Source organism: Stegodyphus dumicola, chromosome 6 (assembly GCF_044657685.1).
Source record: "Stegodyphus dumicola isolate Sdum_Otavi_A_Nest chromosome 6, ASM4465768v1".
Lineage (NCBI taxonomy): Eukaryota > Metazoa > Arthropoda > Arachnida > Araneae > Eresidae > Stegodyphus > Stegodyphus dumicola.
The window spans coordinates 149,857,664-149,885,204 of record NC_140773.1 but is presented as its reverse complement, the minus strand read 5'-3'; the positions used below and the strand labels follow the sequence as shown (position 1 = coordinate 149,885,204).

The 27,541-nt window shown below is 34.6% G+C and overlaps 1 protein-coding gene and 1 long non-coding RNA gene across 3 annotated transcripts in view; one reads left to right on the top strand and one right to left on the bottom strand.

The window, feature by feature from the left end:
* Positions 1–27,541, bottom strand: part of LOC146996866 (uncharacterized) — a 191,048-nt gene that overhangs the window by 105,669 nt on the left and 57,838 nt on the right. The gene's annotated exons all lie outside the window — the stretch shown is intronic.
* The window catches only part of LOC118193570 (uncharacterized), a 104,448-nt gene continuing 95,870 nt past the window's right edge, over positions 18,964–27,541 (top strand). Inside the window, exons 1-5 of the mRNA XM_035364676.2 lie at positions 18,964–19,037; positions 21,677–21,874; positions 23,888–24,117; positions 26,153–26,382; positions 26,653–26,825. Coding sequence (XP_035220567.2) covers positions 19,007–19,037; positions 21,677–21,874; positions 23,888–24,117; positions 26,153–26,382; positions 26,653–26,825 — 862 coding nt within the window. The 5' untranslated portion in view covers positions 18,964–19,006. The remainder of the gene's footprint in view (positions 19,038–21,676; positions 21,875–23,887; positions 24,118–26,152; positions 26,383–26,652; positions 26,826–27,541) is intronic.

Here is a 27,541-nt window from a genome sequence, read left to right as displayed (position 1 = left end):
AAATTGCACTTAAACTGAAATATTATATCATTCGCGAAAAATAATCAACTATTATTATAATTGCTTATTTATATTAATGTTCACTCACTCACGTTCACATTTACAAGCAGCAGCTCCGAATATTCAAGAAAACAAACGCTATTTAAAATATTAAAGCCATATGATAGAAGTTAGAAGACATTGACAACTTCTGATTATAGTACCCTCAAAATTACTTAAAAAATGAGGTAGGCATTTTACTGATTAACGGCTCATGGACAGTTGTCAACGGAACAGCCTTTCCTGGAATGCGAATCGGAATAACAGAAGATGAAATGAACAGAATTTCGGAAAGACTGCAGTTAAAAATGCAAATATTATTTAAAAATAAACTATAAGCTTATCCGAGTTTGTGCATAAATATAATAATTGAAATTTTCTCCTCAATAAATGTGAAGAGATGGGGATTTCAAATTTAGATTTAAATCATTCAGTGACGTAATTCGTTTGATGAGAACTAGTCTTCCGATATGTAATATATTTCTCCAATGAAATTTCATTTATACACATTCTTTCTGCCTGTTTTAAACAATAAACCTTAGAAAGAATTATTTCAGAAGTAGACTGACAGTTGAGCATTTAGCCTCGTTCATTAGAATCAGTACATCTCACTTCGAACTTCAATATAAGAATTTTTAAAAATGAAATCGCAATTTCATTCATTTCATTAGCATATTTAAATTGCAATACTTGTATATTATTTTTTAAATTTTATAAAAATTTATCATGGTCCGCCAATTTTTTTTTTTTTTTTTTTTTTTTTTTTTCCCCCGACCGAAAAAGTTTGCCCATCCCTGATTTATACCCTTAATACACTCTTTTGAAAAAAAATCGAAGCACTAAGAAGGATTTTTGAAATCGTGACGAAATTTGGTATGCAAAAACATCTTGATCGAACATGCAAATGATAAAAGTTTCAAGGCAAATGAACAGGAATTCCGATCATAGCGCGTATTACTAGTGCCAAAGTATAAAACCAGTAACAGAGACGTAAAATTTATCTCTTTTTGTTCTGCCATTGTAATTCCATAAAGGAGCAACTAAACATGCCATTACGACGATATCGAAGACCTTACAGACAACTAAACGACTTCGCACGTGGTCGCATTGTAGGGTTGAGTGAAGCTGGGTGGTCATATCGAGCAATAGGCGGCCACTTGCAGCGTACAGACACTGCTGTGCAAAGATGTTGGCAGCAATGGTTGCTACAAGGAAACTGCCGACGAAACGAAGGCTCTGCAAGGCCAAGGAGCACAAATGCGAGGCAAGCTAGAATGATTGTTCGCCAAGACCGAACCGCCCCAACGGTATCATAGTCGACTATTCAACGTACTACAGCCACGTCTATACCTTATGTGGTACCGTGCACCATCTCACTGCGCTTGTCTGAGGCGGGGTTACGCTCGCAGAGGCCTTTAAAGAGGTTATCACATATGGCTACAGTCCCTGCTAGACGGGACTTTTCTGAGAAACGAGATTCTGTAGCAACGGTTTAAATGTGAGGATTCCTAGAAAAAAGAGCCCCGCTCGAAGCGAAGTCCCGCTAGCTACGGAAAAATGTTGTGGCTACACGGGAGTTTTTCAAACCTCGCCGAAAATGTCTCGGGACCCGGGTAGAGACAACCAATCAGACGAAAGTTCTGCTTCTGAAGGATCACGTGATCCCAATGTGAACGATAATCGATTACTGTTTGGCGTTCAAGTCTTTGTAGTAAGTGAGAATGGTAACCTAGCTACGTGTGTTTCCCGGAATTGTGCAGATTTTGAGAATTGTCCCTTTCGACGTGAAGTCCCGCGTAGCCGAAACGTAATGTGATTGGGACCTAAGACCCCAAAACATCGGCGGAGTCGTTTGGAATGGTGTCGCAGCTGATCATCATGGCTGCCATCAGACTGGCATCGTATAGTATTCAGCGATGAATCCCGCTTCATTCTTGAAGCAGATGACCACCGTGTTCGTGTCTGGAGTGGACGGGACCAGCGGTCCCTATCAGCTTTTGTTTTACAAAGGCATACAGCCCTAACCCTTGGTGTGATGGTGTGGGGCGCTATTTCTTATGACAGCAGGTCATCTTTAGGCATCCTCCGTACATATTTAATAGCTCAACTATATGTTGATACCACTGCGGCCGGTTTCATTACCCTTTATGACACGTCATCCTGGGACCATTTTCCAACAAGATAATGCCAGGCTACATACCGCTGGCAGATCTGTGGACTGCCTCCGTGCGGATGATACTCTTCCTTGGCCAGCAAGATCACCAGACCTTTCACCAGCATGTCTGGAGCATGTCTGGAGCATAGTAGGCCGCCAGATTCGGTCACCACAAAATATCGCAGATCTGGAGCGACAACTGAAGAAGAATGTGTAGCAGAATGACATTAGGAACCTCTGCTACTCCTTGCCTCGACGATATCAAGCATGCATTGCCGATAGGGGCGGTTCACTAGGTAATTTGAACACTCAATGGGTGACTGTGAGCCGTGAACAGGTACTATGATCTTGATTTTTTAATCATTTTATTATCTGTGTACGAGCTATACACATATTCAGTTTCATTAAAAACAATCAGTTCCTTCATAGTGCTTCGATTTTTTTTCCCAAAAGAGTGTATTTAACCGTCATTCCACTGAATAGTGTTTATCGACTGTAAAATGTAAACATTTGCCATATACGTTTGTTTCCTTTCATAAAATGTTTTATTTCTTATAAAGTGCTTCTTTTTATTATTTATTTATGAAGATATCCCAACAAATGTTTTCGCCTATTCACAACATTACCAAATCATTGGCTTCTGTTTCGTGTGGTTGCGGGTAATCCAAAAGTACAAGATTATATTCCTATTTTAACCCCTAAGATGTAAAATTTTCTTGTTAATTGTATTACCAGATATTGTCATAATGATAGGCACAAGAAATGCTAATTAGGAAAATATTATATCCAATGGAAAGGAAAAGCAAGAAAATAATTAATTTACGGATTTGTTAATTTTATGCATTAAAGTTGTGAAGAGTAGACTATCGTGGGTTATTAGATCTCGATTCAACTATTTTTGGGAAAAAATGTATCATCCCTTTCATATACTGCAAGATAAACCTAAAGGTATATACTTAAAGATCTGATCTTCATAAAATTCTGAACTTGTATGTAAATCTAATCATGAAATGAAGGTCTCCCTTCAGTGCACTATCATTAGATTTAATGCTTTTGCTTTGTTGTCACTGAAAATAATTCTGGAAAATTTTTATTACGTCTGGACTATGAATTAGGTTTTCATGACACTACGATTAATTACGTATGATCACAGTTTGATCATATCATCGATATGTTTCGAGTAATTGCTTTGACACAGCTTGAAATCAAACTATTCCTTCATATATTGAGCATTTTGCTTCAAATTTAGTTTTAAAATGCCGAAATATTTAAATTTACTTACTTTTCAATCAATGCATTCTACCCCAATCATTATCAAGATTATTATAAACAAGAGACGAGCCCTCAAGTTAAAAACAGCTGAATAGATAAAATTACTAAACACTAATACATTGCTGGCCACCCAAAATGCCCAAAGGATATCAAAACCAAATTTATTTGAGAGCTTTCATATAGTGCCACATTTAGCTGATTGCAGCCTTCTTTGAAGTGAGGAAGAAGAGATAATCAGTAATGAGGTTTGCCTCCATATTTGTCAACAGCCGCTGCTATACACCGCGCCATTAAGTGAAAGAGGCTTTAGATGTGTCGCTGGGGAATAGCACCACCATGCTGCCTTCTCACGAAGGCAAAGTTCATCTGGGGTACCAGCGGGTGCGGCATGCCGAGCTAGGCGTTCTTCAAGCATTAAACACATATGTTCGATAGATGCTAGATCTGGAGAGCCGGCAATCTAGTGTAACTATGCAATATAATGGGCTAAGAAAAACGCTTGAATATTGCGTACAACTTGTGGTCGCGCTATGTCCTGTTAAAACGTGGCAAGCAAACCCTGAAGGTAAGAAGCAGAATAGGCTGCAAAGCCTGTAATATAGCGTTGGCTGGTACTTAAGTGTAACGATAATGTGTACTAGGAGGTGCAGGAGTGGAATCCAATACCACTCCATACCATAACACCGCGTGCAAGACCAATATGACGATGCATAATACAGCAGTCGAGCAGCCTTTCTCTACAGTGTCTCCAAATTCTAATCCGAACTGCAGGCAGAAGCAACATTCGTCCGAAAAACACAATCCTGCCATTTGGACGTCCATCTCCTCCGTTTAGTACACCACTGCAAACGTAAACTCTTGTGGTTTAGCGAAGCAATGGAAGCCTAGTGGACAGTCCATTGTACTGTAAACGATGTCGGATTGTTGGTGCAAACAACGATTATTGTATTACATACTAATTGTATTACATTCATTATGATATGGTTGCGATGTGGCAGTGCGATACATCAGTGCCATGTGTACAGTATGCCTGTCTTCCAATGGAGTGGTGTGATGAGACGGTTGCAATTGCTCCTGTCCGTCAGTCATTCTCTCCTGCATCTACTCACTCCATGTTCGCATCTTTGTTGCTTGTCTACGTCTGACACAGAGAACGATTTCCCGGAAGAGACATACTGAAGCTGCGCACACAGAATATCTCATGAGGGAACAATTCACTTTATTCAAAACGAATATCTTTCTGCCCTTCATATTCGGATTTTTAGGAGAGGTGCATTCACCCATGATGTGCGCCTTCTCTGAAATCTTAATCATTTGCATATTCCATCGCGGTATGTACATGATGCAAGTTTCTTGCTGTTTAGATGTTTTCTTCATGGTCCTGCATCTTGGACGGCCAGCAGTTTAGTTCCATTCGGGTTCAAATCACAACAAACGAGTTAATGCCGTTTTCGTGCTTTTCTTCATGTGTAACGCAAATATGAACCAGTTTCCTTGAAAAGGCCTCGAAAACATGTAACTCTCTTAGGCAGACAATCTTCTTGTGCATTGTCTTAATTCAAATTACCATCTGCCACCATCTACTGCTACCGTGTTACAGCTGCATGGAAGATTCTCTAATTTATCTTAGAACTTAGTCCACTCTCATTATCATCTTTATGATCTATATAAAATAAAAGCATTAAAAATTTCTTTCTTTAATAAAAACTGTTGATTTCTAAAATTCTTTTAGTTCACCACACTTTGCAAAACTCATTATTGCTTGCAAGTAATGGTTGAGGATTACTTTAATAAAGCAAGATTTTTCCCCTAACTATTCGGTCTTGGAACTTCGTTCAAAAACATTAGACTTATCGAAACATATTTCAAATATTAAAGCTACTTGTAAGATTGTTTTTTTTTAATCAATGATGACTGTGGAATTGTCGAATGTCCGCGTTTCGATTATAAATATTTGTTGGTATAATTCTTTGTTTATCAGTTCGACTTTATTTAACGGGCACGGTTTTAAGACAATTGAAAACTATGCTATGTATTCACTAATTTGCTATTTCGTTCACTTTTTGATTTGATACCCGTTTCTTAGTGATTCGCAGTAAACTTTCCTAGACCAGTTTCAATCTCATATATTCGTTCCATAATTTCCGAATCAAAATGAAAATTGCGATTTTATTGTTTAAACCACAAATATTAACAATTTAAAAGCATTATGTTGCCAAATATTCTTCCAATTCTTTCTTTTTGAAATATCCGAAAATATTTCTGAGTTCGGTTTGCTTTGTTTGAGAACAAAGCGAAATTTTTATTACACAAATTAAAATTTTTCTGATTTAGTTTTATACGATAAAAAATCATTCATCCCTTGAAAGATCTTCCTGTTTTATGCATTAAGTATATCGCAGCAGCAATTCGTGCAGCTTTTGAAAAAAAACTTTTGTATTAGCCCGAACTTTCTCAAATTTGAACTAAATATGTATGTATTTATGCCTCCTATTTTCGATGATTATCTGAGTTCTCTATCTTGCTTATTTCTAAAATTTTATTATGTATTTAGCTACCAGATAGTTATATAATAGCACGAAATCAGTACTAAAACATTATAATTTCCAATCTATTTTTCAGTGTTACCTCACAACCATCTGTACGTAATACTCGACATTCAGTTGCTGTGAATTTTGTTTACCCGAACATATGGTTTTAACTACTATGTCAAACAGAAAATGCTCATCGTAGCTTCAATTGGGATATATTTCAATGCATATGAAATGAGTACGTTAAAAACATAATGCTAGATCATTTTAGCTTGCATTCTCATTATTTCTATGATTCTTTATACAGTTTATAATGAAATTCACAAGCTCTTCAATAAACAGAACTTCTGTCACGCATTATAGAATATTTGGTGACTTAAGTCTGCAATAAATTTATTTAAAGCATTAAAATGTTTTTCTCCCGATTATTACAATTTTTATGCACTTCTATTATGAAGTCCATTAAGTTCTGTCAGTACTAGATTAATCATAAACAAGATTCAGGAATTTCCTATCTTTGATTCTGCATAGAAGGATATCAGAAGTTAACTTGTTAGAAAGTCTGTCTATACGTTGCCCATAGGCAACTCTTTTTTGCGTAGCGTGATCGATCCATGCATGACATGGGCACTTCATTATGAAAATTTTTATTTTTACATTTGATTTAGTCTAATTTTTCTAACCATAGATGCTGTTAATCAAACCTAGAACTTTATCAGTTTTTTCCATCAGTTTATTTTGATGAGAAACACAAGATTTTTTTTGGCTGTTGTGTCCTGCATTTAAAGAGATTTGAATTCTGTTTAAATATAATTCATATAGTTAATTCTTCTTTATTAAATATATATAATTCTGATAACAGCAGTACTGACCTTGGAGCCTGTGATACTTTACTAAGCAAGAGCAGACGCTCATCAATTATTTACATACTTACTCAGTTGGACTGGGTTATGGTTTAGAAGTAGCTCGTACTTTTTTAAACGGATTTTAGAAAAATCCTTCATATCAATAAAGATTTTATTTGTTGGCACTATTCGTTTCCATAATGTCAACAAAACTGTGATGGTCAAAAGAATCTTTGAGCAACTATTGATCATGTTATAAATATGATAGTGTTGGGAACTAAATTTTACGCCGAACATTCACATCAGGTAAATAGCTTGAGATCAATTTCATTTAAAAAACCGTGATTCACCAGAATATGCGGCTATGTTATTATAAGATTCGCAACTTCAAATAATTTAAAACACTAAATGGGATAAAAATAAAAATGCAAATAGCTCATTTCTTCTATTTGCGTTCTAATATAATGTACAAAAATAAAAGTTCATTTAAAATTCAAAATAATATCGATAAACAATAAATAACAAGGAATAACCGAGCGACACAAGCGTTCAGCTATGGTACAAAATGCAAATTTTTGGATTTTTTAATGACATGCCATCATCAATATGCAAACTACACTTTCCGTAATTGTTTGGCTTATAAGGTATTTCTCCTGCCTTCTTGGCATGCCTTCATGGTGTGGTGGTCTGCACGCTGGGCGCGTATTCCAGAGGTCCGCGGTTCGATTCCAGGAAAAGGCGTTGCATAATTTTCCTCTTTCCTGCTTCTCCAAAAATACCTTATGTCTCTACAGTGGCGCCCGAACTAAAAGGATGTTGGATGATAATTCTCCTCACCCAGGATTTGGCGACTGGGTCCCCTTAAAAACCTCAGTCCCCCTATAAAGGCGGGAGTTATATAAGGTATTTATCCCGCCTTTTTAGCATGTCTTAGTGGCGTGGTGGTCTGCACGCTGGGCGCGTATTCCAGAGGTCCGTGGTTCTATTCCCGGCGAAGGCGTTGCACATTTTTCATCTTTCCTGCTTCTCCAAAAATACCTAATGCCTCTACAAGCTAAATCATTTATCAAAGTTAACTTCACATTTTATTAGTCAAAGTATATCTTTTGCTTTTCAAATTGAGGAAAACGCGAGAGCTTAAGTGAAAGAGAAGTCATTATCAACATTATATAAAATTAATATAATGCAAATTCTCAAATTCACTAGAATTCTACATTCAGCGGTACAAAGTAGAATTTAAAAATATCAACAAAGAAATGCAAAGAATAAATCGTGAATCTGGAGATAAACAGTTCTGATTCATTGCGAAGTAAGGCAAGTTATTACATGCCAAAGCAAATACTGCTGAAACAGCCAAGGAAATTCTTTCTAACATTACTGCATTTTCTGGTAAAAATTTAAATATTTTGAAACAGTGCGATGAGCACTACGTACTGAGATTGATTGCCAAATAGAAGCCATAGATTAGTGAAAGGTGTCAGAGAAAGATAACGGATTTTGCAATCACAAATTGTCAGTAAAAATGAGTATTCCCGGAATACTTTTTTTCTTCGGGATGAATCAAAATTCGAATTATTTTACACAAGCAGGACGAAAATTGTTTGAAAACTCAGATCAGAGCTTGATTAATGCTACTTCATGCTATTGTTAGGTATAGAGTAGACTCTACAAGAGTTTATTAGAGACTGGTTGGGTACACTGGAATTTACTGATGGCGTTATGAATCAATAAAGCATGCATAATTACTTTAAAAATAAATATGTAAAAGCGTGACGATAAATTAAAGCTGAAGGACAACTTCGTTTAACCACAGCACAATGATCCAAAACCTACAGATTTGTTTTCGAGATTATGGTTCGTATATAATTCCTAAATGTCTTGAAAATCTATTTTAGAGTCAAGAATTCAGCTCCCTTGAGCATTTATGGGGAAAATTGAAAAAAATAAATAGAATTTCTGTGAAAAAAAATTTAAATGAAGCTGCACGTTCAAAGAGAATGGAATAAAATTGGCAGCATTTGACCCCAAAGCTGATGAAATCAATGCTTTTCGAAACACCGGGATTTGAGCCTAGATCAAACCAGGTGTTAAGCGGTCTTGTTCACTTGTGCGCTGTTGGTCCTCAAAGAGCTCTTTGAGGAAATTAGGAATTCATTTGCCTCTAGCTCAGAATCCTCTGGGACTTCACTGCTGCTCCAGTATCGATACATGGCTTACAATAAACCGAAATCAGTTTTTCTAATAACGCCAGAAGATGATTATTATTATGTTTTTCTTTTCGAAAGCAAAGGGGGGAGAAGCTAACTTGAATTTTTAAGCTTTTAACAGATTAATTAAAAATCTTTCAAACTCTTAAAATGAAAAATGAGAAAATTTAAAATTTTATCATTCGTTTTTAAAATTTATCATTACATATTTAAAAACGCTTTTTTTTAAAGTTATTGAGAATTATTTGAAGAAAAATATCAAATGAATTCAAGTTGTCACTGGTATAACGTGCTTTCTCTTCATCTTTAGTACGGTAGATTCCCAAAATGTAATTAGGAGTCCTACCATAGAGAAGTATTTTTATTGCAAGATAGTTGGATAAGTCGTCTCGGTTTAAAAAAATGTTAACGATGTTTTTTGTATAGAAAATGAATATCAACCGAAACGTCTAATGGGAACAGTAAACAGTTCTTAGACACAAATTTAAAAGCCTTTCGAGAAAATTCAAAAAACATTCCTGTGCATACTGCCTATCAGTAGCCATGCGGTAAGTCACTGAACGGTGGTATTTCGACTTGGGTTCGATTCTGGGCGAACGGGCAGACTGCATAAGTGTTTCATGGTTTTCGCCACATGTAATATATATACGAGGTAGTTTCTCTTAGAAAGTTTCTCATGATGGAATCACTTGCCTTAGGCAGATAGCGCCGAGTGCTTTATCGCAGTCAAATATCCCAAACCAATCTTCTAGATATTTCGCACGTGATATTTTAAAATGGATATTAGAAATGAAAATTACTAATATCCATTTTAAGTAATATTATTAGTAGTGTAATTATTTTCCTTAAACTGATGGCCACAAATAACGAAACTACAGAAAATAAATTTCAAAGTCGATGATGATTTGTAGATTGTTAACTATATGTAAAATTTTGCAATAATGGATATAAAAGTAAGATCACAATATTTGCACAGCTTAAGAGGAATTTAATAGAACAGATTTTCAATTCTATGTATCAGTGAGGCCTGAAATAGCTTTCATAATCTCTTTTCAACAAATCATAGAAAACTTATCGATGATTGAAAATTGCTGACAATTTTTCCCCTGTTATTAACCTTTAGTTGTGGCAAATAATCTTGATCTGTTAAAAAAAGTATTCTGAATTACTTTTACCCATAATAACACACAGTTAATGGGCATAAACATTCATTTAGCTAACGTTCATTTACATTCATTTAGCTAAATATGCTACTATACTTTCATTCTTTTTTCTGTAACAATGTGAATATTCGAGATTTAAATAAATATAAAAAAATAAAGAACATTTGAGTTCCAAATGTTTCCTACCTTATAGCTCGTTCAGTTGCTGAGAGCTGAAACCAGCATGAATTATGTCATTCGCTAATTAAGTAAGATAATTCCGCGGATATTCAGGAGAGTCAATTGATGTTTTAGGGAAAGTGATAGTCTGTTTGGACTTAAAAAGTGCACGTATTTTAGAGTGCTTTTACAGTGGGACTTTTGAATTTTTATAATGAATTCTATAATGAAGTGGATTCTTTTACTACTTGAGGTTTTTTTATTTTCGACAGTAACTCAAAAATAAACGGTGTTTATGTCACTGTGATCAATTTTGTTTGCTTTTTGGAATAATTATTTGGGACATAGAATAACAAAAACTTAAAATATGTCAAAAGTATAATATTCTTGAACATTTTCACTCAGAAGAGAAACTAAAATTGTAATCTCTTGAGATTAAATGTGGATGTGGCTTTTATGAAATTCTTTTACAAAATCCAATCAGTGTGTAGAAAACCTTATCCTGTCACTAAGAAATTAAACAGTGCAGTGACATTTAATAGAAGGGTACTATCATCGTCCTTCTAATGAAGATCAGATGATTTCGACCCTATTTCTAGGAACTCCATTGTACTCCATTGAACTCACATTCTAGGAACTCTATTGTACTCTCCATTGCACTCCTCAAAAACGTAAAATATATATCTAATAATGTACACATTTTACTATCAATGCTACGAATGTAAATAGTAACTAATTTTAGTAAATATAATTTAGTTGATAAGTTGTGCTGTATCATATAAAATTTCGTATAAGTCGCAATTTATAACTTAGTTCGAGATTTATAATATTAATTTTGGCGTCTGGAAATTTAGACTACAAAATATGGTAAACTATCACAAAATTGAATACTTTCCTAAATTCGCATCTCTTGATCATCAATTTTTTTATCTCGGTCAAAAACATGCTTCAAGTAAAAAGTATAGCATCGCCTGGTGCAGAAACATGTAATTCAAGTAATTAAAAAATAGCAATTATTGAACATAGTTTAATGATCGTAATTTAACTTGCTTAGGTCTGCGAAAAAGAAACTTGTTACTGCTATATTGAATTCTTTGAGTTTGTTAATTAATGAGCGTCAAATACTAGTTTACAGTGCAGCTCTGCTCACAAACAAATTTACAAAAAAGAGATTTTCTTAATGGAACTGTAATAACTTTTCCGTAAATACCTTAAATTAAAATGCTGATAAACTATCATTAGCTTATATTAAACAAGTGCAATCCTTGAACCCAATTTTGTCTTTTACTAGATTTGATGAAAGAAAGTATTGTGTAGAATAACTCATGGAGCATTTGCATGCGCAAAATTCCATCAGTAATAATGCAAACCTCATATTTTTCAAATACACTTAACTGCAACTGTTAACTAAAGTCTAGTCTTAGATCAAACTTATGTTCAGCCACAATCTATTTAAAAAACGAAAATTTCTACTGGAGTTTTAAATGATTAATTCAGAATTTCTAAATAATGAGGTAATCGTTACGCTACTTAAATAAATTTAAGAGTGAGAATATTTTCAAAGGAGACAACTAAACACAGTGTGATCAGTTTGTTTAATCAAGAGGCTGAATACGAGATGACTATCATTTTAAATGAGGGATATCTGGACACCTTTCTAGAGGGCTTTGTAAGGGAAACTCGATAATTTTAAATTACAGATAGTAAAAATCAATAAAACTCTTTTTTTTGGGGGGGGGGGATCATGGTGAGGCACAACAATGGAATCCACTAAAAAAAAAAAGAAAAAGGATGTCCCGTGGAGGATTTTGAAGGGAAATTGGCGATTTCCGAGATTCCAACTCTAGACCGAATTATCAGTGTTCATTAGCGACTTTACCACTCGGACGCTGGTGGCCCTCAATAAAACATTCTCCATGGAGCCTGCCCGTTTACTGGGATTCGAAACTATATTGAATTACTACTTTCGTCTTGGGATCGTTATTAAGCTTTGATTTCAGTAAATAAATTGATGAGTTTACTATCACTACCAGCATGAAAACCTAGTGGAATTAACATCAAATGTATTTATATCAGTATATGATTCAATAAAATCAATATTAAGAGCATTATTACCACAATTCATACAAGTTAATAATGCTTTTACTGCATCAGAAAAAGAGGAAAATCATAAGACAAATAAATCCGCACAACAAACAGTCTTTTGTGTCTAATTTGAGAATAAAGCAACACAGAAAGCAGAAATTCAGAGGACATGTTCACTAAACAGTTCTTTAATGAATCAGATATAGAATGTTTTTAAAGTTCAACACAAACATGAACTACAACAAAAAATTGCACTCTTGGCAGAGAAATCCAGTCTTGGAGAAACAGTATATCACATTCTTTTGAGGAAAAATGGGGTGGTAACATTATAAAAATGAGATCTAATAAGAAATGTGTCCACCCTAGCTGCAATACATTGGCGGCAGCGACGTTCCATGTTATCAATTAAGTTGCCGGTCAGTGTAAATGAAATGGGAAGCAATGACCAGACAAGGAGTAATCCTTTTCAAGCTCATCTAACGACCCTAGAGGAGGACTTAAAACAGCAATCTGTCTCCCAAGGTAATCCCAAAGATGCTCTATCGGATTCAGGTCTGGGGATTGAGCTGGCCATTCTATTCGCTCTGTACCGTGACCCTCAATATATTCTTCAGCAACCCGAGCTCTTTGCGGTCGCGCATTGTCGTCTTTCAGGAGAAATTCAAGGCCAATTGCAAAGGCATATGGGCGGACATATTGATCAAGGATCTTCTTTCGATATCTCGCACCGGCCAAAGTGCCTTCACGGAACACATGTAGGTCAGCGTGACCATCGAGAGAGATCCCAGCCCAAACCATTATTCCACCACATCTGTAACTGTACCTTTCCACTATGTGGGATTGGTTGTATCTAGTGCGTTGTTCCTACCAGATCAGTTGACGGCCTAACTCACTCTCCAGTGTGAACGTGGATTCGTCTGGGAAGAGAACAGGTGCCCATTGTTGACTGGTCCAGGAGACGTACTCTCTTGCCCAACATAAACGGGCACCTTTCTGTCCTCGAACACAAACAGTTGATCGTCTTGAGTACAGACTTGTATTGTGCAGGAGTCTGCGCACTGTATTAGCTGAGAATGTTGTTCTTGTTGCCACTAAATGATATGCCATGAGCTAAAGCACGGTAATGTTGCTCCTCTTTTGGGCCGAAAGAGCTAAATAACGGTCTTCTGTAGGTGTTGTAACTCTAGGTCTGCCTGGAACATGTCTTTAGACACAAAATCCTCGGGTTCAAACTGATTCCATAATCAGTGGACCACACTAAGAGAGACATTGAGACGTCTAGCAGCATCAGCTTGTGACATCCCCACTTTCATCCATCCGATCCCCCCCCCCTCAACGAATAGGGCAAACGACTTCTCCTGGACATTGATAGACTCTCCTGTATATTGTCAACGAAACTGCTAATAACAGTTGAAGTTCAACACTCGTGAACAAAACTTAAAATTTTTGCATTTTTTCTCCAACTCCTATATAAAGTATTCATTTCTATAAAATAAAGGTGGTAGCCATTGTTTTTGCATATATTTTCTTAAACTTCATTACTATTATGGATATAAATTGTGAATTCATATGTTACTGACATTTTTGTAATGGTGAGCTTTGGAAAACATGCTGTTCCGTAACATTTGGAGGGCAGTGTATTAGTTGCTTCAATTACTAGCAGAGTGAAACAGGCCAAAAACAAAGACGGCAAAATAAATTAGTTTAATAAGGCAATAAGCTTTTTATCTCGTTTTATAGTAATTAAATATACTTAAAGTATTTTCTGCGTCCTTCCAGCATGCTTTCGTGGTGTAACGGTAGCACACTGAAAGCGTATTCGAGAGGTCCAGGTTCTAGTCCCAGCGAGGGCATTGCTCATTCTTCATGTACTCCTGCTTCAAAATAACCTAATGACTCTACATACTTTTATTTCAAAATTTACTATGCGTTGCATCTTAAAACCCTAATTACTGAGTTTATTTAAAACATTTCTTACGACAGAAAGCTTTTGAATACTTTTTTGCTTGAAATAGCTGTTTATTTAAGATAGCTGTGTTAAAAAAGCTTTGTTTCAATTGTATTGTTTAATTTTCTAAACTTTTCATCTATTATTTTAAGTTAAAATACCTTCCCTTTCAATTCTCATTTTATTTCTCTGCCAGAATGAAAATTTCATTGCGCACAATATTCGAGAGGAGCGTGTTCCGCCTGCATGAAAGCCACGTGCTATCTTTGATTCTCTAGTAATTAGAATTCTGCGACGTTGAGTTAGTCTTGCCATTAAGCTTGTTTACGCCGACTTTAGAGTCAGAGCCAGCTTGCGCGATAATTAAACTGTGAAGTCGTTAGGCTATACTTTATTGATTTTTAAGTTATTCATTACCTTCCGAGTTAAGCCAAAAGTGTTGGCTTTTGTAAGCACGAGTTGGTGCCCACTGTGAACTTTTTTTGAAGTAATAAATAGTTTGTTACACCCTTCTTCGGCCTTTGTAGTACTTAAAAGACTTAGTGATAATTCACCAACAGTCTCCAACGTAGTGAACATTTTATGCTAGCAAAGCAAACACGACATTGCACATTATTTAATAAATGGTTCAAATCCTCGTGAACGGGTAGCTACATGAAAGGTTTCGTGGTCTTTCTCATGTATACAAAGAATTCAAGCTAGTCCTTCACTTAAGAAATTCTCCACAAAAATACCCCTCCGCTTAGGCTTAGCTCTTGTCTATTTTGCTGTTATCCAAATCCTAATCGAAGATTATATATACAATGTGTAATATATTTCCTCCATCATTTCCTGATGCCTTCGTGGTGTAACGGTAGCAAACTCAGCATGTATTCGAGAGATCCAGGTTCGAGTACCGGCGAGGGCACTGAACATGTTTTATGTCTCTTCCTTAAAAAAAAAAAAAAAAAAAAAAAAAAAAAAAAAAAAAAAAACATGGCACTACAATAGTGCCCGAACTAAAAGGTGGTGGACAATAATTCTTCACCTCCAGGATTTGGAGATTGGGTCCCCTTAATCCCCAATCGCCCTTTAAGAGGGGAAGTATATAACGTACTTTCTCCCTCATTTTTCGCATGCCTTCGTGATGAGATGTCCAGGTTCATGTCCCGGCGGACATTGCACACTTTTTTTAGGTCTCCTCCCCCCCCAAAAAAAAACAACTTATGACTTTACAAATGCTTTGGCTTCTGTTATAGTGCTATAGATAGAAGCAAACAGTCTAACCACTCTGGAAAACCTTTCGTAATGAAAACATAAATGCTGGATTACGTACTCCTTGAAGTGTAAAAGTGTATATTTGTTTGTACGAGTAAATACAAAAATCAACATTTTATGTCAATAAATAAGTAATAGATTTTTTTGTTCTCTGATATGAAGGAAAATATTCTAAAGGAATTCAAATTAATACTTAGAATGAGAAAAAAAGGGGTGCAACATTATCATCAATCTTGCTAAATTTGTTGAATTAGCCTCGCTAAATTTATGCTAATTTTAGGTATTTTAATTTAGTAATGCTCCAAAAACTTTTCATGCCTTTTCTTATTCATGTGCTTTAAACGACTATCAAAATTTACTAAGAAAAGCCAATACATGAGGTTAGTAGCATCGCCATAAATTAAAAAAACAAATTTCTTGTTTTCTGGGTATCAATTTTAAATTCAGTATTATTACAAATTTATTTAAAAATTACTCTTAATTTTCACTATCTAACATAATGGAGGTTTTACATTCTGAGAGAAAGGTTTGCTTAATAATGAAAATCTATTGCATTCATTTCTTTTAAGTGTGCTGCTACATATACTATAAATGCTATACTAACATGCCCGCACAAATACGGGAATTAAAGAGTAGTCCGTCTTGTATTTAGTACCTAATAAGATAAATGATAGTGTATTATTTGATCGTAAGTTTTATTTTTATGCTTAAGGCGGAGTTATATCTTGCAGTTATTTCCTAGTTATTTACTTTTCAAAAGGTTGTTAGGTATTATGGGTTTAGACAGCAGTCTTTGAAAACCAGAGATCGATATATTTCATTTCCCATGCATTTTTCACGAATCGATGTTTGCAGTTTCTGTAGTAAAGATAAATTCATTCTGATTTAAAATGCCGCGAATTTGCACGCAAACGGTTCTATCAAAGTTAAGAATTCAGAATCGACTTTAACACCTTTACAGAGAAGATCGATGGTAATATCTTTTAAAATGTACACATCTTTTCTGAGATAACATCATTATTGTTTCTACGTGTCTTCTGGAAAGAAGAGTTTCAAAAAATAGGTAGAAATGCATAGCATAATATTTTCAAGTAACCGATTTCATTTACTTTCTGAAGTGAATTTGTCTGAAAAATGGCTTTTGAAAACAATGTAACAGCGTTTTTTTATCTACAGCTACAGGTCTTGATATGCTAGAATAATTCCGTTAACTTTGAGGAACTTATTTTAAAGGATATTAAATAATGTGTGTTGTATTTTTAACACTTCATCATAAAATATTATTATGTTAGAGTACCAAAATAGCTATCTCCTGAACTTTTAAGCAGTAACTCTCACATAATCGAATTTTTTTATATTTTAAATAAGAGAAGTATTTATGATTTGTATGATTTCATAATGCAAGGGAGGAATTTAAAGAGAAAATGAATAGTGAGATATCCATTATTAAAATTTTTGGTTGTTTTCCCAGTGAGTTTTAAAATGTCTAACACGTTAAAGATATTTGACTCGAAATTCGTTTCAAAAAAAGAAAATTCACCATATATGCTTGAATATGGTATTTTGTTGAACTCTCTTAAATTGTTTGGCATAAATGTTTGTGTAGAAGAAGCAACACCCGAGAAGATATTACAGCGTAAAAAAGATTTCTACGCTGTAATATTTCCCGCGTTCTGTCATCTCACCGCCCTAGATGTTATTATAATGTCAATGTTTGAAATTGATAACCGCAACCAGTATATAAAAGTAACGATTTCTTATGCTCTGATGAACATTTTCGCTATAATCTTGTGGCATGGAATATATTTCAAGCGAAGTTCCCTGAAATACGTTCTGAGTTTATTGCAAAACCATTTAAAGTTCAGTTATAACAAAAAATATGAAATTTATTTCATAAACTTATTATTGACCATAAATTTTATTACCCCCATTTTTCGTGCTTGTCTCTTGTTAAGCTTATCAAATATTCACGGCTGTGAAACATATTGTCCGTATTTTTATTATAACAGGCCTAACGTTTTCGATATGAGTCTATGGAATAACATTTACTTATTTTTTAAGTTTCTCGCTTTTGATATCATGTCACCCGTCTTTGCTAATATAGTAGTGATTTTTTATTGCGTTCTTTGTCGACGATATAGTAAAGCATTCGCCCTGTTCAGAAAGAAGATTGAAACGATAATATCAGAAGAGACATTTGATAAAATAAATTTTCCATTGCGAAAAGAATATTCAGAAATCATTAATATGGTTGAGTGTTTCCAAGAGGCATTTTCAGTGCCATCTTTCATTCTTCTTCTTCTGTATTTTGCTCAAACTTTCAGTGTAATAGGATATTTCCTGCTGTATAAGAGGGAAAATTTCACACCATTCGTAATCGTCGATATTATATCTGCTTGTCTTCCTTCTGCTTTTGTACCTATCATCATAACAGTTTTCGCAGCTGAAGTTTCAGTAGAACAGAAGCGAAACCAAGCGGCATTCCGACATCTTTACGATATAATAACCTTTCATTCTGCATTTAAGTATTCGACATCCAGCGAAATGTCTATAGTTGCCAAAGAACTGAAGAAAATTGATGTGATCATTCTGAATGCTTGGGGAGCTTTGCATTTTACAAGAAGTATGATACCTTCAATAATTGGTACACTACTCACTTACAGTCTTCTGGTTTTAAACATTAAATAAGCCTATTATTGATAATTTGTACGTATAAATAACAAAACGCAAATGAGTAGATTATTATTTAAAACTCTCATATTTATATTCTTGTGAAAGTGCTTTAGTTCAAAAGTTGTTTTGAATGGTTACAATTTAACTCATTTTAAATTACATATGTATTTAAGCATTTTACATGAAGGTTTACACGGATCCCAATATACATTTATTTGAAATTTCTTAAGCTGAAGTGTTAGATTTTCTTATTCCTATTTAATAAAACACAGTATAAAAATAAATAAAAAATGATAAGAACTAGCATTAGTACTGTTGTTCTGTTATGTGAATATAAACAATATTAATAACATTTTGAGTGTATAAAAACACAAATCTGCACCTGTGCGCTACAAAGATATTTTTGTATTAACTCATATTTTATTCAGCGTACATATAGCAATTATTTGATATATTTTACCATGAATTAGGTATTAAAACATTCCTATGTTAAGTGCTTGAAATGATTACTGAAAAACCTCCCCAGTAGAGAAAAAGTGCCGTAAAGGAGGCAACAAAAATTGCTAACTGATGCACCCAAGAAATTTCATGATTTCCTAAACCGTTAAAACATCTACGTAAAACGTGATTGTTCCTTTCTTGATTGCACTTCTCTTTGACAGTTTGGAAGAAATGAAGCTTTGCGCAGATATTCGCCCTCTAGGTGAGTTGAAATTACTTTGTTAATTCCGATTTTGCTGCTTATCGGTACTTAAATACAACAAAGCAATTATTAGCTCTTGAAATTTATGTTCTGTAATGCATTGGCTTGGATAAAAATATAGCAATAAAATGTGAAGTTTAAATTTTATTAACATTGTATATGTGCATGATATTTATGTATATATTGCATTTAATGAACATTCACTAATTGCAACGAAGGGATGCACACATGTGCTTTCCGTGCACAAAAGTAATTTTTTCGAGCATAATTAATCAAAAACAGGTTTGAAAATTTATTTAAAATCATTTTAATGATTATTATTTGTTTCAGAGTAAACAAATAACTGAAATAACTTTATAAACTTTACAACTGAAACTTTTTAAACTTTATAACTGAAATGAAAATTTTAAACACTGATGCATTAATGTATGAAGAACTTAATATCTAATTTGAGATCTACTTACTTGTTCCATTGTATAATTGGTAAAAATGTATCTAATAACATATATTAGATATAGTACAGAATAATCTATTATAAGCTGCTCGAAGAGTGATTTTATTTCTTGACGCGAATAAACTCTTCGCAATTTATAAACTTTTCTTATTATGGAAAACTGAGTTTACTTAATGTTTAATTTGCCAATAAATTTAATCCTGTTAAGTTCTTGAACAGTTTTTTGCCTCCTTAATAGCAGAATGAATAAGCTTGCTGAGCACTGATAGTTCGATCCAGGTTCGAATATACAGTGAAGGGCTTTTTCCCGTGTGTAACGTGAATACGAGAAAAGTTTTTTATAAGTTCTTTATGAAGGCATGCGTTCCTTTGGACAGATAGCTCTTAAATACTTTACCATAATCAATTAGCCAGCATCTTAATACTTTACCAGTGACCGAACGGTAAAGTTGCTGAACACTCAGAGTCGTAGCTAGAGTTTTCAGCGCCCAGGGATAACTGAAAATTTCGCGCCCCCTACCTCTTGCCAAGGATGGAAAACATTTAATTCTAAAATGTCGTAACATCAGTTTGGCGCCCTTTGGATTCTGCACCCGGGGACAGATGCCCCCCTTGCCCCCCTCTAGATACGCCCCTGTGAACACTGATAGCTCGTTCCGGGGCTCGTATCGCGGCAAAAGGGCTGGCTGCATAGGCGTTTTCGTAGATTTCCCCAGGTGTTACGTATACACGAGTTAGATTCTCTTAGAAAGTCCTTCACGAGGACTTCCCTCCTCCTAGCCCTCGAATGCTTTGCCATAATTAAATAGACCGAACTTGCAATATTTTGTTAGAAATTTTTCATAAATTTTTAAATGACTTTTTTATATCTGCATATCGTTGAAATGTTTATCTAGAATATTAAAGGAATATTTACCTCTGGTTAGGGGCGGAAGAAATGGAAAGTAAAAATAAATGAGTTTTGTTTGAATTATGTTTTCTAACAAATATGACTGGGAAGTCACTTTTTAGTATACAGAAAGCTGCGGTTATTGATTGCAATAAATTACCTGCATGTTGAATTTTTAGCAAAATTTCGCGAGACTTTTCTTTGAGATGAATGCGTAGCAGGTAATCATTGTTTAGATATATAACATAGCAATGAGAATAAGATATACGTACGTATATATTCGGTTTTGGTTCAGAAATTCCATAAAAAGATGACAATGTCTTTATAAATATGCATTTTACCGAGTAGTCAATATGATGTTGACTCTTTTACATTACATCGATGATTGAAGCTAAAGCAGTAGCTTTTTCATTTCATTGAGGACAAAAATTAATTTTATGGGCAGATCAGTAAATTGGCGAACTGATTATAACGAAGCATATCGAGAAAATCCATCTTAAGAAGAATACCTTCATCAAGAATGTTTTTGAGGAAACTGTCTCGCATTCACATTTCGAGAAAGGAAGCCACAAACCGAACCTGGCACGAGTTGCCAATGTCAACAATTTTATGTACTCGACCGCAGGTGGGCTACAGAGCTGTAAAAACGGGGTAGGTTCACTCCGAATGCACAATTCTTTGCATGTTTCACCTTCCCTCTAAAATGCGTGCCCAACAGTTGCCGAATGGCTGCCCAGTTTGAGGTGAACGGGTTGGCTGTATTAACGGTTTCGTGGATTTCTCGTGTGTAAAGTGAACCAGATTCTCTTAGCACCTCTTCAAGTAAGGTATCCGTGTTCACCAGCGGCCGAGTGGTAAAATCGTTGAACATTGGTAGTTCGACCTGGGTTCGATTCCAAGCGAACGGGATGGCTGCGCGAGCCAGTTTCACTTAGTCTTCCCGAAGACATACTTTCTCCAGACAGTCCTCGAGTGCTTTATCATAATCAAATAAACAAAACCATTAAGGTATCCTTCTCTTATGCAGAAATCCTTTGTATGTTTTGTCATAATCGAATAAAAAACTAATCTTCTGAGGTAGATAGCCATCAAGTGATTTACTATTATCATTTAATAAACCAAATACTTAATAAAAATGAGAAAACCATGGAAACCTGTAACAAGTGGTAAGGAAATACCCCTTTTCGAAATGGGATCCCCCTTTTTTTAATGTGTATGAATTGTTTCCATCCAATCGAAAAGACTTTACTTGCACTATAGCAGCAATTTTATTTAACCCTGAAAAATTCATTTCAGGAATCATGCTTTTTCCCACACTGACCGCTGTTCTTATCTGTACTGCACTATTCACTGTTATGACGCGTCCTGTGTGTAGCGAAGAAAGCCAGAGTTCAATTTCCAGTTTGGCTCCAAAGATTACAGAACTGAAGCTGAAACTTCACCATATGCTGGAAGGATCACGAATCAGAAAGAAAAGACAGCTTTTTGATAACGGTAAGTTATTTTGAAAACCTTTCTTGTGTCTATTACTAGCATCTACTTTGAATAGATTTTACATATGTTTTAATTAGAAATCTGGAGGTAATTTTTACGACTGAGAATAAATTGTTTCAATCTAATTGGAAGATTGCGTTCGAAAGATTTTGTATTAAAGTTTACGCTAGTTTTTAAACACAACATTTAGCGTAAATTTTCCATTTTTATTCCTAGTGGTAATTTTAGGAATATTTACTACCAGCTAGATGCTAATACCTCTTTGTTTGATGTGGAATAATTTCATCTACCTGTTACTCAGCAAATCGTCATCAATTAGGAATGGAAAAAAAATTAGTAAAATGCCATGCAGTTTAAGAGCCTTGTCATTGCTAACTCGCAAGAATAACATTTATACTTGAAAACGCATGTTTAAAGCTTTTAATGAGTAACATCTAAGTTTGAATTACGTAAGAGCTTTATTTCTGCGAAATCGCTGGGTATTTCGCTTACGTCGCAATTTTAGGCGATTAACTTAAACGCTCAGCTGCATCCAAATAAAAACCTCTGAACACTAGTAGTTGGGCCCAAGTTCTAATGGCTACATAACTGTTTTCGTGATTTTCGCTTTACGTAACATAATTATGACCCAATTTTCCTCGGAAAATCCTCCACAGAGGCATCCTTTCCCTTTTGCATCTCCTCTGTATTTAAAAAGATTTAATTTTTAATTTAGATTTTGCTAGAAATATGATACAGAAGTCTGCAGGGAAGAAAACAGACTTGATTAGGAGTATTTGTCCTGAAAATGTAATCTATAGGCTAAGATTGAGGTTAATACAAGGCTACTTTCGATTTTTTTATCATTAGTGTTTTTAATTACTTTAAATGAAGCTGAAAATTTTTAAGCATTTCAATATTGCTATTACTGCTGAATTGCACGGTTTGGATATTGAATCGTGTATAATTATTGTAATTACTTTATTCCACGATATGCAATGCAAAATATTGGACTTAAATAAAAGTTAGGAAAATTGCATACATTTTCTTCCATGAAATATTTTTCTTGTTACTGATGAAAAGAAGCTAATTTTAGACTTTCTGGAGGGCAATTTTCAATGCATTATGTTATTGCAGATCTTTCATAAGTGAATAGTTCTTAGAATGGCTCTCAATAGTTCTTATTGAGAGCTAGCAATTCCTTGTTATAAAATTTTAGACTTTATGGCAATATTTATTTTGTAGCCCGTTCTTATATTTCAGTATATTTACCGAGAAGTAAACTTTCATAATATAGAAGAAAAATAAAAAATCTTCACATTGTTAATTGGCAATAGCGCTCCTTTATCGAAAACACTATTTAATCGAAAAGTGAAACCAATAAACATTTTCCGTAGGTTTTACTTCATTGCGTTTAACAAAGAGTATTAGTTTTGGGCATAGATGGGACGACTGGTCGAGAGCTTAAAATCACGAAGCGCTGAGTCTTCACACTGGGGTTTTAATTCCTAATGACTATCGGATTGCTTTACTTTAAGATACTTCCTTAACGAATTCGGGATTGTATGTACTTTGATAATTTTAAGGATCAGTATCAGCATAATTTTTTTTCTGTCTTAGAAAATTACCCTCGTAATCCAAATGGATATGAAAATAGAATAATCATTTAATCTTAATCAGGGCGAAAGGTATGAAGATGCTAATTTCTAGATTTACCTTATAGACTTCACTGGTACTGCGATTTATGTGTTTAATGCAAATCGCCTTAAATTTCTAGTTATAAATTCCGATGTTCACTTTTTACTTTAATAGCATTTATATTGCATATGGTAATATTAAGAAAAATAACAGTCCGAAATGGTAATTTTTAAAACTGATTTTGGTTGCGTAAAACCACTGTTAACAATTTTACATCTAATTCCTAACAGGTGGTAGATTTTAATAATGATAGTTGTAATTTTAATGTTGTATATAATTTTAATATAGTTTAAAATTTGGTACAGATCTAAAATTTATTTTTCAATTTAATTTTAGGATTCTCTGACAATCAAATGCGTGTTGGAAGTGCAGCTGCAGAATATCTTCCTTACTTGTCAAATTATAATTTGACTTTTTGGATTCCGGTTCGTCATTATTCTGAAAATCAAATGCTCTTAGGGACTGAACAAGGACACTTAATTTTATATCAGTTGTCGGACTACGACGATAAAGTCGCGAATTCTGTTGCCTTGTCTTTAGAGGAAGAAGTTGCCGTTAAAGCAAAGGTGATCCTTTTTTTATTTCTACCATTTTATTGAGTATTTAATTTGTATACACGACTTAACTGCTTTTAAAATTCTACAATTATTGGTCTTGTAGGTTTTAAACTTCCTCGGTGTTCAAAATTCTTGTAGGTTGGAAACAAAGGAGGTAACTGCATGCTTATTTATGTTAAAGATTAGGACAGGTTAGAAGTTTTGCTTTGAAAAAGCCAACACTGAAAAGGAAGTATTTAAATATTAAAGTTGTATTTCAACGAATGAGAGAAGGTGACGAAAAATAAAACATGTGTACTATTGTCGATGAACGACATATTTTTCTCGGTGCTCATTTTATTCACTTTTTAAAAATTATTGAAATTAAACTCTGGAGTTTTTAACAAGAGCTGACATTCATTCCTTATGCCACCATTTTGCAGCTAATTCTCAACATTTAAACTACGCAGAAAAAAGCAAAATTAAAATGTATTTAATTCAGGAATGCTGATTCAGCATCGCATTTGTTGGTAGTTAGAATTTATCGCATTTGTTAGAATGTGAAACATTGTATGGAAAGTTAAATCTTTCCGGAATTAATATTTCAAGGAGCTGTACAATAACTTATGCTAGTCTTCAACCATCTCAAGGCTCAAAGAATCAACAATCGAAGAACAAAAACTGTAAAATATGCGTTCGAGTACGACATGAATAACGTTTAAACTGTCACCATTTCAGAGGATAAATTAAAAAATTCGTATGACAACATCCATTTTCTTGTTTTGTGTGATCGGCCACGTAAAAAAACCATAAACAGCGTTAGAATAGTATGCCAAAAAACGCATCGCAAGAACTCTGACAAAAAGGAATGTGAACATGAAAAGAAATATGCAGCTGTGTGAATGCACGATAATGAGACTGCGAACACTGCAAAATTTGAAGTAAGTTCCAACTACGCAACTCGCCACTCATTTTGATATCCCATCATCGCTTCTCGGCCATTTGACTTGAGGTTCTAATGTAGTGATATCTCATCTAGACGTCTGACAGATGTCTCCCGAATCGCAACCATCGCTTACGGGAGATTGAGTTTCAGATCACTTCTTTTATTTAGTTGGGATTTACACCGTCAAAAGCAACTTTTCTTCTCTAAATATTGAATATCCCAGGTTGGTTCTACCTTGTTTTATATAAACGAGTTTTCAGGTTAGCTGCTGAGCCCACATACTGGCACAGCTCATGTTCAATACAGTAATTTGCTGTTTTTCCATTACAATCTTTCAGCAAATGTTACGAATGATACTTCATCTTCAGATAAAATGTTTAGAAAGTAGCGAATCCTTTGACAGCAGAAGTAGTTGGTTTAACACGGTCTAGAGGAAAATGAAGAGTGATTAAAAAGGATTTTCAAGATGACAAAATATTGCAGTAGGCTGTCCCTCGAAAGATGATGCATCTTTCAACTAAGTATTGTGTGAACATTCTGCTTGGTAAAATCGAGAATTCGCCGATCAAGAAAAATAAGTAATATGCATAAGAATCTTGTAAAACGAAATTGTACTAGTGCGCAGAACGGAAACTCTTTAAACAGTGTGCTGCATAATAAAGTATTCCACATAAAGCAGCTTATTTTTATATAAAAGTATTCTTTAAATGTCTAATACCTTTAGACCATTTTAGGTCAATTTTTAGCTGAAGAACATTTAAAAAGTATTTCCGTTCATATGCTAAGCGAGGCCCACCAGCGGCCGAGCGGTAAAGTCGCTGAACACTGGTAGTTCGGTCCGAAGTTCGAATCCCGCGAACGGGATGGTTGCATGGGTGGTTTCGTGGTTTTCCCCATGTGTAACGTGTATACGAGCAAGTTTCCCTTAGAAAGTCCTCCACGAAGGCATCCCTCCCCTTAGGCAGATAGCCCTCGTGTGCTTTGCCATAATTAAACACACCACACCATATGCTAAGCGCATGGCTCTCTACGGTTGAGAAACTGCGGGAAAAGTAAAGTACCGCTAAAAGTATCTTAAGGGATTAATGAATGAAAAATAATGAGATGTATTACTTGCAGGCATTTTCGTACTACGACGAGCAATGGTTTGTGGTTCTCCATCAACAAACAGGCAGGACGAGGCTTAGGATGTATGTAAAATTTGGTCGAACGCTTGAAGGACGACAGAGTATAGACTTGGATGGTGAATCTGATTTTGATCTCGTAACAATTCGAAGAGTGCATTATCTTGTCGTAGTTACCTACCAGGCATCCGTAAGTCAAGGCTTTACACACCAAGCTAAAGTTGTGTAAGTGATTAATTTTTTTTATTTAATTTATCTAGAAATTCTTTGCTGTGCAAGAGAATTTTTCAAATTGCACCTTTGTAAATTATTTTCAAAACTTTTAAAATTCCTATTTGTCTTGATTTAATTAGGCTCAATAAACTAGTTTTCATGCAGGACTTCCTCCTTCATAAAATCGGAAATAACTCTAAAATCATCTCTTTTCCTCTTAGTACACTTCTTCCTCTAAAATAATGTATTGATATTTTTAGACCCGACATTAAAATTTTGCAGGCTTTACGAATGGAGACAAACTCAGTTTGACGAAATAGCCTCACGTACTTCATATGGTGCACGTTCAGTTGCTTGCTGGGCCCTCGATGGAAGTCTCTATATGGCTGTTGCTCAAGAAGTAAACGATGATAGCAATTACCGCATTGGTTCTCCTATTTACATCTACAATTCTAGTAAGTCTACATTAATCAGCATTCTCAAAATTTTTCAGGTGACTGAAAACAGTATGGTCGAGCAGCAGCATGTAACAATGGCAGTTTGCCCAAATTTCTACTCCTGATAGTTGAATGGGGGGCTAGCTTCATAGTTTTTTATATTTTTGTGTAATATCTGATGAAAGGTCCGCAATAAAATTATCCCCATATGTATACCCTTGTTATGCTTTACCTTACTCAAAATAATACAATCTTTAAAATTCTTAGATCGCAGGTTTTTGTTTGGATATTAATTGATGCATTTTATACTTGAACAACGTGGTTTCATTTATATGCGAAATTTTTCAACAAATAACGTACTATGTTTTTAGAGATTTGCTAGAGTTTAAAAAACTAGATGATTAATTGCATAACTTAGAAAAAGCAAAAGAACATGAGAAACTGAATATGCAGCGAAAGCGTGAAATACGAATTTATAATTTAATGTTGTAAAATGCATACATAACTTTTAAAAAAAGCTTTCTATTTTAAATATTTATTTTGGTAAATATTATTATTACCTTATCAAATATAAGAAGACTTGAAAATAAACAGGCATATAAACTAGTATTTGGCAAACAGGGAATGTAAGCCTTAGATAACTATAAATAGTGTTATAAACCATATCTTCTCTTCCTTACTTTTTTAGCCCAAATGAAGATTAGTCCAAAAGGGCTATCAGTCTCGAAACGGCA